Source organism: Crinia signifera, chromosome 6 (assembly GCF_055691185.1).
Source record: "Crinia signifera chromosome 6, ASM5569118v1, whole genome shotgun sequence".
In the NCBI taxonomy this organism is placed as follows: domain Eukaryota; kingdom Metazoa; phylum Chordata; class Amphibia; order Anura; family Myobatrachidae; genus Crinia; species Crinia signifera.
This window is the reverse complement of record NC_139222.1, coordinates 119,228,123-119,246,735: the sequence shown is the minus strand read 5'-3', so window position 1 is coordinate 119,246,735 and position 18,613 is coordinate 119,228,123. Positions and strand designations below refer to the sequence as shown.

General features: G+C 43.2%; 1 protein-coding gene across 3 annotated transcripts in view; it reads left to right on the top strand.

The window, feature by feature from the left end:
* ASIC2 (acid sensing ion channel subunit 2) overlaps positions 1 to 17,869 on the top strand; it is a 679,528-nt gene extending 661,659 nt beyond the window's left edge. For 2 of the 3 annotated variants that reach the window (XM_083146954.1, XM_083146952.1), the window contains exons 6-10: positions 3,614 to 3,767; positions 5,378 to 5,469; positions 7,601 to 7,680; positions 10,626 to 10,694; positions 17,437 to 17,869. In XM_083146954.1, coding sequence (XP_083003080.1) covers positions 3,614 to 3,767; positions 5,378 to 5,469; positions 7,601 to 7,680; positions 10,626 to 10,694; positions 17,437 to 17,538 — 497 coding nt within the window. In that variant the 3' untranslated portion in view covers positions 17,539 to 17,869. Of the gene's footprint in view, positions 1 to 3,613; positions 3,768 to 5,377; positions 5,470 to 7,600; positions 7,681 to 10,625; positions 10,695 to 11,513; positions 11,568 to 17,436 lie in introns of all 3 variants that reach the window. The other variant, XM_083146955.1, reaches the window with a different exon arrangement.
* The last annotated feature ends 744 nt before the right edge of the window (positions 17,870 to 18,613 follow it).

The window sequence follows — 18,613 nt, the reverse complement described above, 5'->3', positions numbered from 1 at the left end:
CACTTTCTATTCTCAACTCCATGCCGACGTGGATAGTGGGGGTAGGAAAAGGTCGGAGGACGCGTACCGCCGCCGCTCGCCACGCTTCGGGTTGACGTTGATCGTGGGGTGGCGTTAACAATTGGGGGGCCATTTCACACTTCAGGGTGGGTATTTGGGGTCTGTGGGCCATTTAACATTGTTCCCTAGGTGAAATCGGGTCAGTTGGGCCATTTAACATTGTTCCCTATGTAAAATCGCGGTAATCGCGTCGGTCGCATCGCATGCGATTTTTTGGCCGCATGCGATGCGTCCGACGCAATTTTTTTACTTGCTATGCCTAAGATCAAAATCGTGGGCGCCGTTCTAGGAAACAAGTACTGTAATTTTTACCTTGGTTGGTTCATCCCACCTCTGTCAATCCACAAATCAAATAAGGTATTTACCACTTCAAGGAAGAATTTCTTTATGGGAAAAAGGGTGAGCATAGCCCCAGAGGTGTTCTCCCCTGATATGGACTTTGACTTTTTTGGGTGAGCGTAAGTAATATTGCCTCTTCCCATCAAATAAAAAGAACTTCCTTTTTCAATGTTGAAAATACCTTAATGTATGTTTTATGTTGTCTATGACCTATATGTGTCCTTGCTATATCGGTACAGGTCGGATCTCCCTTATCCGTGTATTCCAAAACCAAAATATTCCGAAAACCGTGGTTTTTCAGAATATTTGGTTTTTATTTTTTTTCCCAGCCCCTTTTTTCATACTTACCTAGTTCCCAGATGTCCACAGCGGCCTCCGGGATCCTCTTCAACGGCAGGTCCGGTCTCAAGGGTGCATTACGCAAATGACATCACCAACACACCCATGCACTGGTGAAATGCACCCCTAGGACTGGAGATGCCACTGAAGAGGATCCTGAAGGCCACCATGGATGCCGGGGGATACCGTGTACATTGGGGGACCATCGGGGCACCACCAGGGTACTAGGTAAGTATGAAAACAAATTCAAAATCCCTAAAAATCCCTTACCCAAAATGCTTGTTGTCCTGAGCATTTCGGATAAGCGATACTCAACCTGTATTAGCCACTTCATTTTATATAAATAAATGTTTATGTTAATAAAATCCATCTCTGCTGTTAGGCCATTATTATTAACAGTTGAAAAAGGAATACCAAACAGTCTTTGCTATAAAATATATCTTATAGGGATATAACATTAGGATAAGTTCCAGCAGCAAAGTAATAGGAATAAGAGAAGGTTGTTTATACTAAGATGTGGAGAAAATGATCAACCAAAGTCAATCTAGAGCGCCTGATTATGTGCTGTTCCCTTAAGAAAGCTGCTGCTTAATGGGGGTGGTCAGCTCCCCAGATGTAGTCAAAAAGTTTAAGCAAAAGAAAGAAGAAAGCAGCGCTAAGAGTATTCACACAAATACATACATCAATTAAAAACGATTAAATTTAATGACACATATACAATTACATTATAAGACAATAAAAATTAATACAATTAGTGGTATTGATAATAATGGTATTAATTGGACCTGTTCAGGATTATGGTCACCATTGGTTGTGGATAAACCTGCACTGATCGATGTTATTGTCCAGAGGCAAACTTGTAGCTCCTTTTTATACAACTCCTGGTTGCTGCTTGGTTCAACCTGTTTGTGGCAGTATATAGAACTTTGATTGGTCCGGGGTACCTTCTCCTAAGGAAATCCAATGTCCAGGAAGAGCCAATATGTAAGTCCTCAATGGATTGGTTCGGACAGGATCAGAAGATTCAGCAGGTGGTCTACAGTTTCCAAATGGAAGTGGGTTATTCCTCAGGTCTTAGGTCCATGAATCAACAACGCGTTTTGCTATGTATGCTCAAAGCTTTATCACCTTGATTGTATCATGTGACTGTATCTGCATAACAAATAACGTTACACTGTTTGGCTGGGAAACACTGTACTGCAGCATCACATTTTTTATGCAGATACATTTGCAATCTAATACAGAATATATATACATGCTGTGTATCATTTTAATCAACAGAAGCTGCTTGTGTGTGATTAGCACAATAATGCCATAAGATACATTTGATGGGAAGAAATAAAAAAAATGATATGTACAGTACATTAACTATTTTTACAGATCAGATATTTTTTAGATTAGAAATCTTTTAAAAACAAAATTTTGGTTCTGCTCTAATTGTGCACTTGGAAAGGATTTACATAATTTATTTATTATTTATTAGCAGTTATTTATATAGTGCACACATAGACATATTCTGGTTGATTCGCAATGCTGCGAGTTCCGTTTGAAAAGTTGGAGTGGCTTTATCCCTGCCGCTAAAATTGACTGTCATTACACACTGAAAAAACACCTCCACATTCCATGAACAAAATACACATTTTATTAAAACTGTGTATTGTACAGATCACAAGCATAACAAAACTGTTAATGTTGGTAATATGCCTAATATTACATGAAATCTGATTATGTCTCTACACATTAGCACCTCTTGCTATAGTTCATTTCTACTCTTTATGCTAATTCGATTTTTTTTTTCTTGAAGCTTCGTATTTTGAATCATCTCTTTAATTAGGATGTTATTGTTTTTCAGATCTGATTTTTTTTCTTGTTTAACACGTTCATTATTTGCATGTTTTTTCATTGCATCTTCTGCAAATGTAATTAGATCTTATCGCCCAATGGAGAGAGATATTTTGGATTCATCATATACCAATCAATAGATATAGATCTTTTTCTTTGGATAGAACAAAATGTACATTAGAAGCACCATCATTACCTTATAATCCAATACTTAGAAATACTAATTTGATGACAGATAAAGTGCAGCATATAATTTCCATTAAATTGTCATTCTTATAGAAATAAAGTGGTGCATTTACAAGACCTATATATGTGTTGTGCTGACTTTGTGGTATACTACTGCTGTTACAAAAAAATAGTTTCCCCATTATGCATTTTGCATGTTGTAGAATCCCAATCAGCAAAACCTTCTTGTTGGCTGATGTAACAACCTTGTCTAAACAACAACCTAGCTGGGAGGCTCCAGAGGATCGGCTGCAGCACAGTTACAAATTCAAAAAGGGAAGGCACAACAATTGCCACCAACTGCCATTCTAAAGTGACTCACTGGCAGTTGCTGTGCCTCCCCTATTTGAATTTTAGGCCATACTACAGCCCCTCCTCTGGAGCCAACACTGCAGCCTAGTTTCAGTGAGGTAGTTCTAGGATATTTATCACCATGATACAGTATTAAAAAATATTTGGTCTATCCATAATAAATGTATCAGTGATGTACTGTTGGTTGTGTGCACCTACTACATATATTAAGCAACAAAATAAAACCCCTAAATTAGTTTGATAAAATCTATTGCAAAAAAACAGTAAATGTTTAAAAACAGTAATTCTTCCTCTCTGTTCGAGACACAGCCATAAATATGATTATCTTTCCACACAGTCATATGGTCTCAATCAATTTTTCATCTTCGCTTTACTTTATCATTACTTATACATTGTGCGTTCTCCATGTAACCTGAACATTGTATACAGGAAGTACTGGGGATATTAATGAATGCTAGTTCCGGTTATGGTTTTCATTGTTCCCCTGTCTCTAAAGGTTTGTTAACGGAAAAAGATGGAGGTTTCTGTGTGTGCACAATGCCATGTAATCATACCAGATACAACAAGGAGCTGTCCATGGTGAAAATCCCCAGCAAAACATCTATCAAGTATCTGGAGAAGAAACTCAACAAGTCGGAGAAGTACATTTCGTACGTTGTTGTAATAAGCATTGTAGACTGTAATGTAGTCAGAGGAAGGGGGAGTTTATAGACAAGTCTGATCTCATTGGGTTTAGTGTGAAAGTGTCAGACCTGGATTGTATCCTGGGCAGACACGGCGTCCATGTCCCGGGACCAACCTACCAGTATGGTGTGAAAATGGTATCTCTAGGGAATTTAAATAAGTTCCTAGAACCTGGAATGATCAGGTTTAGGCCTGCAAATACTGAATCAGTATCTTTACTCATGATTACCTACTGTAATAGTTGGTTATATGCACAGTTGCAGGACAGTAAGCTGAACTACTAGTGACGACTGTTGTGTTATGAGTGCAGCAAATTATTACACAAGTTCATTTATACCACTTTTACACCAGAATCCCGGGTAGGACCTGGGAATTTGAACACGGAAATTGCCAGGGCGTGCCCTGCCTCAGACCCCTTTTACACATCACTTCAATCCGGGTTATTCCCTGGTAATGCCCTTTCACACTGAAAACTGATCAGCCCTGCCTTACCTTGCTGCTGTCATTAAAAATGGGCTTTTTGGACTCTTCAAGTTTTTTTTGCTTTATTATACTGAAAAGGTCAGGTTTGGGGTCTGTCAAACAGTCAGGCTGAGGGTGATGCTGTGGTAAACACTGCGTGACAGCCAGCGTGTATTGCTGCAGATGGTGCTGTAAACACACTGTGGGGAGTGCTTGCAACACAGGTTGTTGCTATAGTGTAGGGTACAGGCTATAAACAGCCTGGTATCACTGCTTCTGCTGCTCTGTGTGGGTCTCCAGCAGATTACATCATCTGTCAGAGCCACAGAAACGCCAATCAGCTTCTTGCAATGATCTCTGGGTCAAATAACTTGTGTAAGTACCAGTGACACAGCCCCTAACCCCGGATAAGCCCCGTGTCCGACCCTGAGCATTTCCAGGGTCAGATTGCCGGGGAACAGGACCCATATTATTTTTTTAGCCCATTTACACCAAGCCCCAGCCTGGACTTCAGCCGCAATAACCCAGAACAAAGTTCTGGTGTAAAAGGGGTATTATATTGTGCTGTATTATCCATACATTTTCGCATAAACATGTTCTGTCTAGGGCATTGGTTCTATAACTGGGTGCCATGGCTGTGATTCAAGAAGGTTTGAGAATGACTGATCTAGGTTATCAAAATACCTGCTGTATGGCCCACCTGGCTATGACTATTAGCAGCCGACAAGCCACCCATTAATTCTCCATACATATGTATGTCTGGGATTTAGACTTGTACACAATGAAGATGGCACAAAAGTAGGCTTGTCACAGGGTAGTTTTAAAACCGGTGGTGGGGGGCGGGGGGAGGGGCTCTTATGCTGCTGTCATGGAAACAAGAGCCCCCTCCAGTGGAGAAAATAAAAGGCTTTGCCATATGCAAAGTTGCCTGTAAGAGCCTTTCCAAAGTTCATAGTTTTGGTGATTTACATGAGAAATATATAATTGGCCAGTCAGCAGGATTGGTAGAAGATAAGTAAACAAAACTACTTCTTAGCTGTTATCTATAGGTGGTAAGTACATTCTAGGGGTCTCCCAGCCACTAACTATGTCCTTTTCTTTTCTCACTATACAGGGAGAATATCCTTGTTCTTGATGTGTTCTTTGAAGCTTTGAATTATGAAATTATAGAGCAGAGAAAAGCATATGAGGTGGCCGGGCTGCTTGGTGAGTTTGTACATGTATAACAACTTATGCGGCTATCCTATTACACGTGGTCAGAGCCTGAACACTATTGCCCCATGTAGCTCACATTGTAATGCTGCTAAACACACGTGTATGGGCGCTCAGGGACCCGCCAGTCATACTGCCCATATGCATGTAATGAAGGTTATACAACTGGCTTGTGAAGGAGACTTTGGCTTTAGGCAGTCCAGCTGGCTCTGTAGCACAATGTACATAAAAAGCCTGATAAAAAAACCATTGTTAAACCATTGGTAAAAAGTGCAAAAAAAACAACATTTTTTTTTGTCACACCTGGTGTTTTATCAGGTATAATAGGATATCCCTGTTCTTCAGAATGGACATACTGTATAGTATTGTAACTAAAAGAGTATTACAATCTTTGGATTTCAAACATATTTCACTTATATGGGTGTACTACATTATGTATGCCCTTCTTCAACGTAAGCTTTATAAAATTCGGTACTTTAGTTTAGGTGTGTTTAGTTTCAGGGCTGCAGTTACATAGTTTACGTAGTGCTGTATTGAGAATACCAATACAGCACTATGCTGCCTACATAAACTACGTAACTGCTTCTGGAGCCCTCAAACTACACAATGGTTAATATCCCCACTATCCACGTCATACCCCCAGTGTCCACGTGGGCATGGAGTTGATGTTATAAAGTGTGGCGAGCACAGTGAGCCACCGAGCCCAAAGCGTGGCGAGCACACGTATGCATATAGATGGCGTGCGAGGGCGGAGAAGGGCGGGGGGGCACCGGGCTGCCCCATTACCATATGGGAACACCCAGCATCCATGGGCGTTCCCATGGGAACGCTGGGCGTTCTCATAGTAATGAGGCAGTGACGCGGGTGCGGGGGGCTGGCAGCTGCCATCACCGGATGAAAGCTGCCCACCCATATCAGTCCCAGCGTGCGCGCATATGGAAGTGACTTGAAAGTCACTTTTATATGCGTGTACCTTCCACATCTTTCAATGGTCCGCGACCATCGAAAGATGTAGGAGGTTACCCGCAGGCATACAAATGGATGTTTATGCTAAACATCCATTCGCAGCCTGTGCGGGCGAACCCGCGCTGCGAGGGGGGGTCGGTGGGCGTTCATTCGCCGGGTGGTCGGCGACCATCGAAAGATGTGGAAGGTACACGCATATAAAAGTAACTTTCAGCATGCACGCTGGGACGGATATGGGCGAACCAGAAGTTCGCCGTGGGTGCACGCACCCAACGTCTGCACATGCGCAGACGCGCAACATCGGTCCTCCGTGCGAATGCATGGAGGACCGAATGAACTTGAATAACCCGCATAATATGATCTAATGCACACTACCCTATTGAGTTATGTTGTAACCTACTGTAAGCAGCTGAGGTCCTGATACTGATTTGGAAATAATGCAAAAAAAATAATAATAATAATATTAATTAGATAGTAATTATGCAAAACCATGCTGCACTGTAGATGTAACGTACAGAGAGTTAGATTTGTGAGGGGGGTTTCCAAACTTAAATCCAAATTGCAATGCAAAAATAAAGATAGCATTTGTGGGCTACATGCAAAAGCAACCAGCATTTATCCTGCACAGAAAACTATATATTTGCTCTCCTTGGCAACTTGGTTTATTCTAGATATAAAGTTATCTGCTGTTAAATTACTTACAAATCACGGTCAGGGCCTGAGTATAAACAATTTGGAGTGTACATACAGTAAATGGTTTAAAAGTAAAAAAGTGAAAGCATGTGATTAGTAAGAGTTGTAGGAGGTTTATACTTTAAAATAATAACATTCTCTAATTTATAAAATACTGTTTCTAAAGGTGCCCACAGACGCATCGATCCCGGCGTGCGTTCTGTGCTTAACTAGCACACATAGCATCGCATCGTATGCCTTGTGCATGTGATGTGCATGCGATGCGAAGCTATGCGATAAAAAGCTAGTACAAAAAGTATGTGCAGCACATACTTTTTGTACTGTGCGATGAGGTGCCGCGGAAGCGCGCACCCCATCGCATAGCATCGCACCGCCGGCATCGGTGCGTGTGTAGGCACCATAAACTTGATGTGTAGAATGAATGTATCAGCTGGATTAACTGACACTGTCCCATCCCCACCCACAGGTGACATAGGCGGTCAGATGGCACTGTTTATAGGAGCTAGTATCCTGACTATATTGGAGCTGTTCGATTACATCTATGAGGTGAATAATAACCCAGGCCATGTCTTATATTGCACTGTCTGACCTGCTTATACTACTGTGTTCAAATCACTTGCAGTTCAATTTGGCAGAGTGTGAATTATCACAAAAGAAACAAACATTTGAGTCAATGACAAACATAATTACACAAAAGCCATGCACTCGTTAATTATGAAGCAAAAATCATAAACACTTTTACATGTGGCCTTAACATGTGACTTCACTGGCAATCTATGTAATTAGCACGGTATTTTACGTTGCCCTCTATCATCATCATGTGATTATTCTGCTTTTATGCTACTAATTACTATGTACAGCACCAAAATCACACACAAAATAAGTAATACAAACCTCCCCTCTTTACAATATGGAAATCGATTCATCCACTTTAGTAGCAATTAGCAGAATATGTTTGGAACTAAACTATGTTATTTAAATGGTATTAGGGTTTGTTGTGAAACAGGGGCAGTAACGTCTTGTAGTCTGTCCCTGCATACAGTCATAGGGCATTTACTATGACACAGCGGCCATCTTTTGTTTGCATCTTGCTTTCAGTGTCACTATTTAGCATGCTAAACTACTAAAATGCAGAGGCGTAACAAGAACTCTGCGGGCCCCATAGCATTCCCAGCCGGCCGGAGGAATAGACGGAGAGACAGACTGACAAATGTGAGGGGGCTTTGATGAACAGGAGGGGGCATAGCCAGAGAGGCAGGCTGGCCCCTCTATCTACAGAGTGCAGGGGATGCAATTTTTATGGGGCACAATGATTTGTGGTGGCCCCATGGCAATTCCAATGCACCCTTCAAAGTTTTACAATTTTTATTTTTAATCACTGCTGCCACAGGCCAGGTTGGGCCATCATCTCCTCCCTGTATATCCATTATTGTGCCACCCTCTGCCCACATAGACCTAATTGTTCCCCATGTCCTCCAGTTTATAGCCATTGTTGTCCCTCCCCCCCACACCCCATATACAGTATCCTTTATTATGCCACCTCCGCTGTTATGCCGCTGCCCCATCCTGTCATCATGAGCAATGCAAGTCAGTAGCTGAGGCGCCGGCTAAGCGTGGCTGACGGATGCGCAGTAAAGTGTTTGAACAGCCCGTCAGCCACACACAGACGGCGCCGCAGCTACTATAGTTTCAGAAACTGCACATGAAGCGGCTTCACCTCCGTCCTCCGTGCTCTCACCACGTAAGACAGTGACATGCTCATGATGACAGGATGGGGCAGCGGCAGTTACTGCACAGTGCTTCCGGAGTCTGCAGCAGCTTCACCTCTGTCCTCTCAACCAGTAAGTTACATGCTGGTCTCACTATATTATAGAGGGTTCAGGGGATTGCCTTGGGGCCCCCCAACCCGCCGGGCCCCATAGCAACTGCATCCCCTGCACCCTCTTTAGTTACGCCACTGCTAAAATGCTAAAATACAAAAGATGCAAAGGAGTTAACTAATTTCTGTGGAATATCTGCAATTACACATCATTATCCTTGGTAAATTACCGTAATAAAGAAAATAGGTGATGATTCATCAAATTACAATAACACATAGTGCCTGATTCATGTAAAGCAAAAATTCAAGTAACGGGGCAAAATGTGGCGCTGCAGGTGGGGCAGATGTAATGTGCAGAGAGAGTTAGATCTAGGTGGGGTGTCTTCACCAGTATCTACCCTGCAGAGAAATATATAACCCACCCAAATCTTAATCTCTGGGTCTGATTCAGGATTGCCGCAGAATAGCAATATCAAATTCTGTGCATGCGCCCATGTTGTGGGGTGCATATGGGAACCATTAAACTGCAGTCTGGCTGGGCACTGACACAACATTGGGGGGTGCGGTTCCGACAACAGAGGCGCACCCGGACCGTTTTCAGGGCGGGTTGCGGTAGCTGCTTGATGTCACATACAGTAAAAATGCAAGTGCGTCGCTGTTCAGCAAAGTGCTCATATATTAGCGAGGCAATTGCAAAATTTTGCAATCCCTCCACAGGGAGGGACCTGGCATTACCACCTGCCCCACCTGCAGTGCATTATGATTTTGCATAGCTGTTTGGGTGTGAAGGCTCCTCCTCTCCTTCCAGTGGGCCGAATCTCTTTTTGCTTGTGCCCACATTGCTTCCTCAGCATGCTATTAGTCAGTCTGACTCATTATAGTGCCACTGTCTGCATATCCCTTGATCGCAGTGGACCTTCGCTAGTTCCTCTGACCCTGATGCAAGTCCACTCTGACATACAGTAGAGATGACATCTACTTCCAAGTGGAAGTTCACCAAGTGGCTGTTTCAGAGTTATACGCAAGTCACAATGCGCACTGACCTTTCTCTATTATATTGGCAATCCCTTGCGGTAAGCGGGCACATGGAACTCTTCCTTATTGTTGGAGTGTTGTGGGCCTGTCAGCTAATTTCCACGATTTTAGGGGGACTAAATGGATACCTGCCAAAACCAGCAACATAACCCCCAAAAAACTATTGTATTGTGATAATAGGGCAGAAACTACAGATATATATATATACAGCAGGAACTGAGGCCCTTATTCTAGTTCACTTTCTGACAAAATATTTCTTTTTGGGTAAATACATTTATTTATTTCTACCATAACAACAGGAGGCATTCCCCCGGCCCTCCAATATGACACTACAAGAATCAGCATGCCCTCTAACAACAGATTCAATCTATGCCTCTTTAATTTTCTAATCTAGATTATCTCCTTCCTTACATTCACCTGTGATGGACCATGCTGGTTCCTGCCATCTCAGAGAGCATATACTGTACAGTACAATACAATTCTCAAATGGGTGTGATTTAATGAATAAGGAAAGGGTTTGTGTAAATTGGGGGCAAGGACCATGGAGGTTGTGGCATGTTTTGCCCCAATATTGCCAGGAAATATTAAAATCCTACTCTAAAGTGATACTGACTTGATCTATATTTTTAATTCCTAGTTGATTAAGGAGAAGCTTTTAGATCTATTGGGAAGAGAGAATGAGGAAGGAGGACGTGCAGAGGATCTGGTAAGCTTTTGCTCGATGATGGACATGATTGAGTAGACAGACAATAACAAGGATGACTTACACATTAAAAAGGCACATACTACTCCTGTGATAGAGGAGACAGATTCAATTGTAAGGGCAGGAAGTCCCCCATCATACGGTACAACCTTAAAACCACCATGCATGTTCTTACATAGGGGCCACATTTCTAGTCATTGCTTGGATTTCAAACATTTATTTTTTACACACCTTATAATGCTAGATAAAATAAATGAGGAACTTAACTTACACTAGGGGAAACTATGGGCCCAATTCTGTACCAGTCGCTAAGCAGCGGTCGTTTGCTGCTTAGCGATCAGCTTTACTCTGCACCCCGCCGCCGAATCCCTTCGGTAACAAGCAAAGGGATATACGCGAACACATCCCCTTGCATGCAGCTGAAGGGGAGAGAAACCATTCGACCATCTAATGATCTCTCTCCCCCTTCGGTGTCCGCCAAAGCGGGGGCGGGCGCTAACATCCTGTGATGTCAGGCTCCCACCCCCGGAAGGTATCAACCCGCCTGTGTTTCCAGGGGAATGCCCAGTATTTTCATGGGGATGCTATAAAATGCTCGGTGTTCCACCTCGCCAAAACCATTTGCTACCGGTGACTATACATTTGCAAAAACGTGCATGGGCAGACCCAACACCATCGGAACGGGGACAAATTGGGCCCCTTTCAAATGGACGTGAATCAACCCCTATGTTATAAATTGTTGTTTAGGGTTATTGCAGCTTTGCAAATTTGAAATAACCCCCAGAAACATATTGATAACAGATCTGCATCCTTTCATTTAAGGAGAGGCAAAATACAGTCTAGGAGCCAGAATGAATTTTTGTGGAGCAAGAAAAGGTGTGTATCCAGTGACATGACACGCTCAAAAGCTAGGAAACGATAGAATTTCTGAATTGGCTTAATGGTTCTGTGATTTCATCTGATTTTAATGCTACATTAGTTGCCTTTACTATGCATGGGGTTGTTACAGCAGGGTTAGGTGAATTGCCCATTGCCATTTGCTGTGTTCCTCTGTTACTCATGAAATTATAGTGACTGCCATTGAATGAGTACACCTCTCTATCTCAGTAACGAGAGACCATGCTTGTCAGGACTCTGGTACTAAACTGTGGTGTAAACAAAGGTATTAGAGTATACTTTTCTGCCATTCTCATCAGAAGTAATGATAATATCTCTATCCCAATCATGTTGGAAAGATAATACTAAAAGCACTCATATACAAAACAGCATTTGAGGATTACTATGGGAGATATCCCAACATCTCCATGTATAAGAATGGCAACTAATATTTATATATGGTGTAAATGCAGAAGACAGAAATAAAACTATTCTGTGATCTTCTTGTATAAACACTTAGCTCTCAATGATACTGTATACAGAGTATACCTGCAAGGGGCCCTGCATCTATTATATAATCTCCTGTAGTTGCCACCCCTCCCCCTTACAGTTCTCATTGGCTGGGAGACTTCAAGGCACACATGCTCTCTCCCCTAGCACTGTTAGGACAGCACTGTTCCCTCCTGCTAGCACCTACAGCCCGTACAGGAACAGTGGGTGGGGTGTCTGCAAGAGGTCTGCTGCAGGAACTGACAGTATGGGAGAGCTCTGGCTGGGTCTCGGTGACTTGGGTACAGCGATGAGAGAGACTGAGATGGAGGAAGGGGAGAAGATGACAGAGATGACTAACAAGAAAGCAGTATTGGGTGAGAGATTAAGACATTGGTGGAGATGATGGGGACAGAGGTGAGAGACCTGGAGATTGAAGGGGTGCGGCAGAGATGAGGGACAGTGGCAAAGGACGGAAGGGGGAGAGAGATTTGAGACACTTACGGAGACAAAAATAGAGACAGGGAGACATGGGTAATGATGGCATGATAACTAGTGAAATGTGTATAATGGGTCCAAAATACTAGTCCTATTTTAACAGCTAGATATACTTTCAAATACAGTACAGCTGTTATGAGGCCCGGTGGCTTGAGGGGGCCCCAAAGGACAGCAAGCAATCCCCTGCACTGCCTTGTATTTCATTATTATTACTATATTTCCCCCGGGAGTATTTTGCCCGACTGGAGTTAGGGTTGGTGCCGCGCATGGGGGATCCGGAGCGGTGGAGGAGTCTTACCGTGACTGATAGAGCCGCCCCTGGTGCCTGCTTGATAGTTAGACTTGCGGAAGGATCAAGGACCAGATGCACTAAGCTTCAAAAGTGATAAAATGGAGAGTGATAAACAGCCAGCCAATCAGCTCCCGTCTGACATTTTTCAAACACAGTCTGTGCTATGGCAGTTAGGAGCTGATTGGCTGGCTGTTTATCACTCTCCATTTTATCACTTTTGAAGCTTAGTGCATCTGGCCCTATGTCATCATACCACGAGTATAACTAGCAAGCCAGCTCTGGGGGTGGCTCTATCAGTCAGAAAGAAGGAACCGTAGTCTCTACGTCCCTTGCGCTGCATGTCGTACCCAGTGGCTGCTTGACTCCAGAAGTCAGAGGTGGCTGGCTGTCTTCATTGCAGAGGCACTTATATTTATGTACAGATTTTTTAAAATATATGTTTCTAACCTATAGTATACAGATGCAATGTTTCCTGTGATGCGGCATGCTATGCCGGGCTGTTCACAGTCAGTGATCAAGTCAATAAGAATTAATAGAGCTATTGCTGTCTGTGAGTGGTCTTTATATGTTAGAAACATTAAAAGAAAAACACACATGGCCTTACAAGCATATATTCAATAAATACAAGACTAAAATGTTGCACAGTCATTTTATTTAAGATCTCGGTACTTGTGTACTTGCGCACACTCTGTCTCTGAAACTTGGCAGCCTGCCAGAAGCTCTGTTTAACTGTGCACGTGCCGCTCTAGCTGTAAGCTACGAATTGTCAGCTTACGTTATCAGCGTAGCGCCGGGCAGCAGCAGCAGCATTGTGCTGCCCAGGCGCTGACAGGTCACTGTGGTACTCGTAGTTCCACAGTGAAATAGGCAGCCCTGCGCACCACTGACAACGGGGGCATGTAAAAGTGGACACCCCGGGCACACCCCGGCACACCGCTATCAAAGGGGGAGTCCCCCATGCAGACGCTAAATTTAGACGCATAAGCGTCAGAAAACCGGACTACCTGCTAGCCGCTAACAAGCCGGAGTTTCTGGACTTAGGCGCTAAAGCCTCTGAATTTAGTTGGGACTAGGGGTACATCTAAATTTAGACGCTAAAGCATCTAAATTTAGTTGGGTCTAGGGGTAAACTATTGAAACCTGTCCACAGTGCCACTAGTCGACGCAACAGCTGTCGACCATGTAAATCCCACTATCCACGCCAACCCGAAGCGTGGCAAGCGGCGGCGGTACGCGTCCTTTCGACCTTTTCATACCCCCACTTTAGCGTCTAAGTCCAGAAATCCCGGCTTCTTAGCGGCTAGCAGTTAGTCGGGTTTCAGACGCTTTAGCGCCTAAGTCCAGAAACCCCGGCTTGTTAGCGGCTAGCAGGTAGTCCGGTTTTCTGACGCTTATGCGTCTAAATTTAGCGTCTGCATGGAAGACTCCCCCTTTGATAGCGGTGTGCCGGGGTGTCCACTTTTACATGCCCCCGTTGTCAGTGGTGCGCAGGGCTGCCTATTTCACTGTGGAACTACAAGTACCACAGTGACCTGTCAGCGCCTGGGCAGAGCAATGCTGCTGCTGCTGCCTGGCGCTACGCTGATAACGTAAGCTGACAATACGTTGCTTACAGATAGAGCGGCACGCGCACAGTTAAACAGAGCTAGAGCGGCACGCGCACAGTTAAACAGAGCTTCTGGCAGGCTGCCAAGTTTCAGAGACAGAGTGTGCGCGCGGCGGCGCCATGAAACTACACAAGTACCAAGATCTCTTGTAAAATGAATACCACTATATAATACCACCAGTTATTTTATACAATGCATATATTGTCCGTTATGGGGCTAATTCAGCATGGATCACTAATCTGCAAAGTCGCAAATTGAGCGATTATTGGACTACAGCACATTGAACATGGGCGGTCCCATATAGCGACAAAATTGTGTAATCCACCCACTGTTTGACTGAAAGGAAGCTGGCGTTTTGGGTGTGGAAACCTAAACTTAACCCCCCTACTAAGTGCCTAACCCTAACAAAACGACCCCCACCCCCCACTACCCTATTTTTGTGGAGTGCAGGGGGGTCCTTTGAAAATGTTGCTATGGGGTCCACAATGATCTCGTTATGCTCCTGCTAACAGTGCAGGTTTTAGTGATGTCAAGGCTTGAACAAGATTATTTTGATTAAACCATCTGTGCTGAAGCCTGGATATCAGTAAAACTATATAGTCTATTCAGCCAAGACTTTCTGGCTGCGATACGGGAGCGCGCATCGGGATCGCAAGGGTTAAAACATGTGCGATCTGGATGAGATCCAGATGAGATTTTGACTTTATAGTCAAAATCTCATGCACATTGTACAAGTGTGTACACACCATAAAGCAATCTAACAATCCAGTGAACCTAAAGTTCCCAAACTTCTGTGAATCATTACACCCTCAAGTATCAGTATTTTTTTTTTATTGCACCACTAGGCCAAAAGGTTCTTATTGAGAAATTCTGCAAATTATTGTTAAATTCAGTAAATTGTGCTCACGTGTCATCCTTAGGTTGAATTATGTTCTGCTTCTGATTGTATTTATGCTATGATTGTCTGCCACTGGTTTTTACTATTAATTTGACCATAAATATCTGAATTTTTAAATTGGACCACCAACCATGGTCCCCTTGTTATCACCTTGTAGAACCCCAGGGTTCCAGGGCACTCAGTTTGGGAGCCACTGGTTTAAACACATTGGGGAAGATGTATTAAGCCTTAACAAGAGATAAATGCAAGGGTAATAAAGAGAGATAAACGTCCAGCCAATCACCTGGCTAAATGCCATGTTACAGGCTGTGTTTGAAAAAAGTCAGTAAGAAGCTGATTGGCTCGTTGTTTATCTCTCTTTATTACCCTTGCATTTATCTCTTGTTGAGGCTTAATACATCTGCCCCAATATTTATTACTTTACTTTTATTTTCTGGCTGCCACCACTCTACTGTGCATGTGTGATCTGCTGACTTCACATGCGTGAAGGGAGTAAGTGCTGTGAGTGGTAATAAGGGATCCTACGGATTGTTCATCTCGTACTTTATGTGATCTGTGGGCTATAGACAAAATTGTCTAACACCATCTTCAGATTGCGTTTTTGCGGGGACCATGCTTCAGAATGCATTGTATTCCATAGGTTTCTATGGGGACTGCGTTCATAGTCAAAACATGGGCAAATGCAGAAGATATCTGTGACAACAGCTCAGTTCCCTGTAGGTACATTTTGAAGATACCCAGTAATTGCAGGAACCTTCTGAAAACACCTGCACATAATAACTGCTAATAGGCTCCTTAGCAATTTGAAATTACAAATTAATTTCTTGCAAGCGGACTTTCTTTTCCATCTTTTTTCTTTTAGTATTAATATGTTACTAATGATTCTTATATTAAGATGCAGATGCAGGGTGCGTGCGGCCACGGCGAATAAACTGTTTGTCGTGTGCCTGCACCCAGCATTGCAGAAGGGGGACATGGAGGGGCGTGGGACGGTGGGCCGGACCATTTACATATGGGAACGCCCATATGTAAACATATGGGAACACTGGGCGTTCTCATGCAAATGCCCCGGAAGCCAGCTGACATTACCAGATGTCAGAAGCCCATCCACGTCCTTCCGAGCTTCCACACATATGTAAGTGACTTCAAATAAAGTATTGCAGGAAAGAGATAGTGAAATAGCAGATAATGGGCCAGATTCAGACCTGATCGCTACTGTGTGAATTTGCACAGCGGCTGATACACTGCACATGCACTTGGGCCACAATGTGCATGTGCAATGCCTGCTAGCAAAGAAATCTTGCTACCTTTTTCTTTCGACAGCCATCCGTAAGGAGATTGACAGTAAACCGCCATCTGCGGGTGGTAACCGGCTGGTTAGTGGGAGTGCTAAAACAATGCTAGGCTTGCCTAGAAAAATGCAGGCGTGCCCAAGCAATTTATGAGAGGGTGTGATGTCAGTTTCGGGCTGGATAAGCCTGTATTCATCGTAGTCATTGAGTAAGTCCCTGGCTATTCTGAGCTTGTGATTAGTGGTGACCAGTGGAAAAATCAGTCAGGAGCATCTTACAAATGGATTTGGACATATTCGCTTGGCTGCAAAGTCTTCACTAGCTGTGCACATCTATTTACACAGCGTGCACATTAAATAACAAGTAGGATTTTGCTAAAGAGAAGCTGGCCACTGCTAATTTGCTCAGTAGCGATCAGGTCTGAATTGGGCCCAAAGAGACAAGAGTCTCTGGTGAGTGCAAATACTTAAATGAATAGGTGGCTAGACGAACGGAGACACACAGTGAAACAGACAGAGGAGGGCTTTAGGATGTTTTTACCTTCTTTAATAAGAGTTATAGGACAGTCATGGGCTATGTGCAACCAATCAGAATCTACTTATTTATTTAGCACCTTCTAGAAGATAATAGATAGAATCTGATTGGTTGCCCATAGCAACACCCCATCTTCAATAGAACTCCCATCTTAGTAAATTTACCATTGAAACTATTGATGACACAATGAATTATTCTGCAGATTAAAAAATCTGCTGAACAGCTATCACTTAACAGTCTGTGTTTCTTCATCATCCAGAGTACCTGTGACAACATGCCAAACCATTCAGAAACCATTAGCCACACTGTGACGGTACCACTGCAGGCCACGCTGGGAACACTGGAGGAAATTGCCTGCTGACGCCTTGAAAACACGTATTCCTTATTTTGTGCCAAAAGTGTAGCGGACACAGCATGGTGGGCAGAGAGTGAGACCCACCAGGAACCCTGAGAGAACAATGAGGGGACGGACATGGAGAAAAATCTGTATACTGCCAACTGTACACAGCCCTGCATGCCTGCAGTGTATATGGCACTGATCCTCATATGATATTTGAGGAAACCCCCTCACAGACACACAATGCACACATATTGCGTTATGTCCAGCTATGTGTGCTAAGCGGGTTCAACATGGGTTTTTTTTTAATAAAAATTGAAAAAAGAACAATAATAAAAATACTACAATGGTGAAAGTGCATTCTGTGTTTTATGTGTGGAAGACAATAAATATGGGTTCATGATATTTTAGGGCAAATCATGTATGGCATCATGTACATATGGTTTTTGCCTGTGTTAGATAACAGCAGCACAGAGGATGTTGTGTCCTCAACTAATACCCTCAAGGGTGCAAAATATTATGTACTAAGATGCCAGGGACTAGTCCTAACATGAAGTACTTCCGGCCTATTGATATTCACAGTTAATTGATGGACAGCATTCTCATTGGTTCAACCCCTAAATGGCTAGCTCTACTGTTTGTATGGTACAAAGATGTCTTACCATTTTGCTCGAATTAGAATGACATACAGTAGCATGGTACTGATACTTCTGTATGTTTATAATCAGCCTTCTGATTATAAACATGATTCTGGTTATTTCTGTAAATGCCACTGGCCTTTTAGTTAAGATTATGTAAATGCTCCAGTGTATCCATGGCAACAGATCCACTAGAATGACTTATGTGACCCCATAGGTAAGTCATAAGGGATAATGTGACATTTGTAGGTTTGTAGGACACACACAGCAATGCTAGTCATTAGTCACTTCTCTATGTGTATTTAGTAGAGTGATTTGGGCGGCAAACACAAAATCCAATACATTTCTCACTAGTGGTTTAAAGGGCTAATAATGCATCAATTTACATATTTTTTTGTGGTACTTGTGTAGTTTCACGGCACCAGCATGGCGCCGTGCGTCTGCGTCCCCTTGCGGGGCTC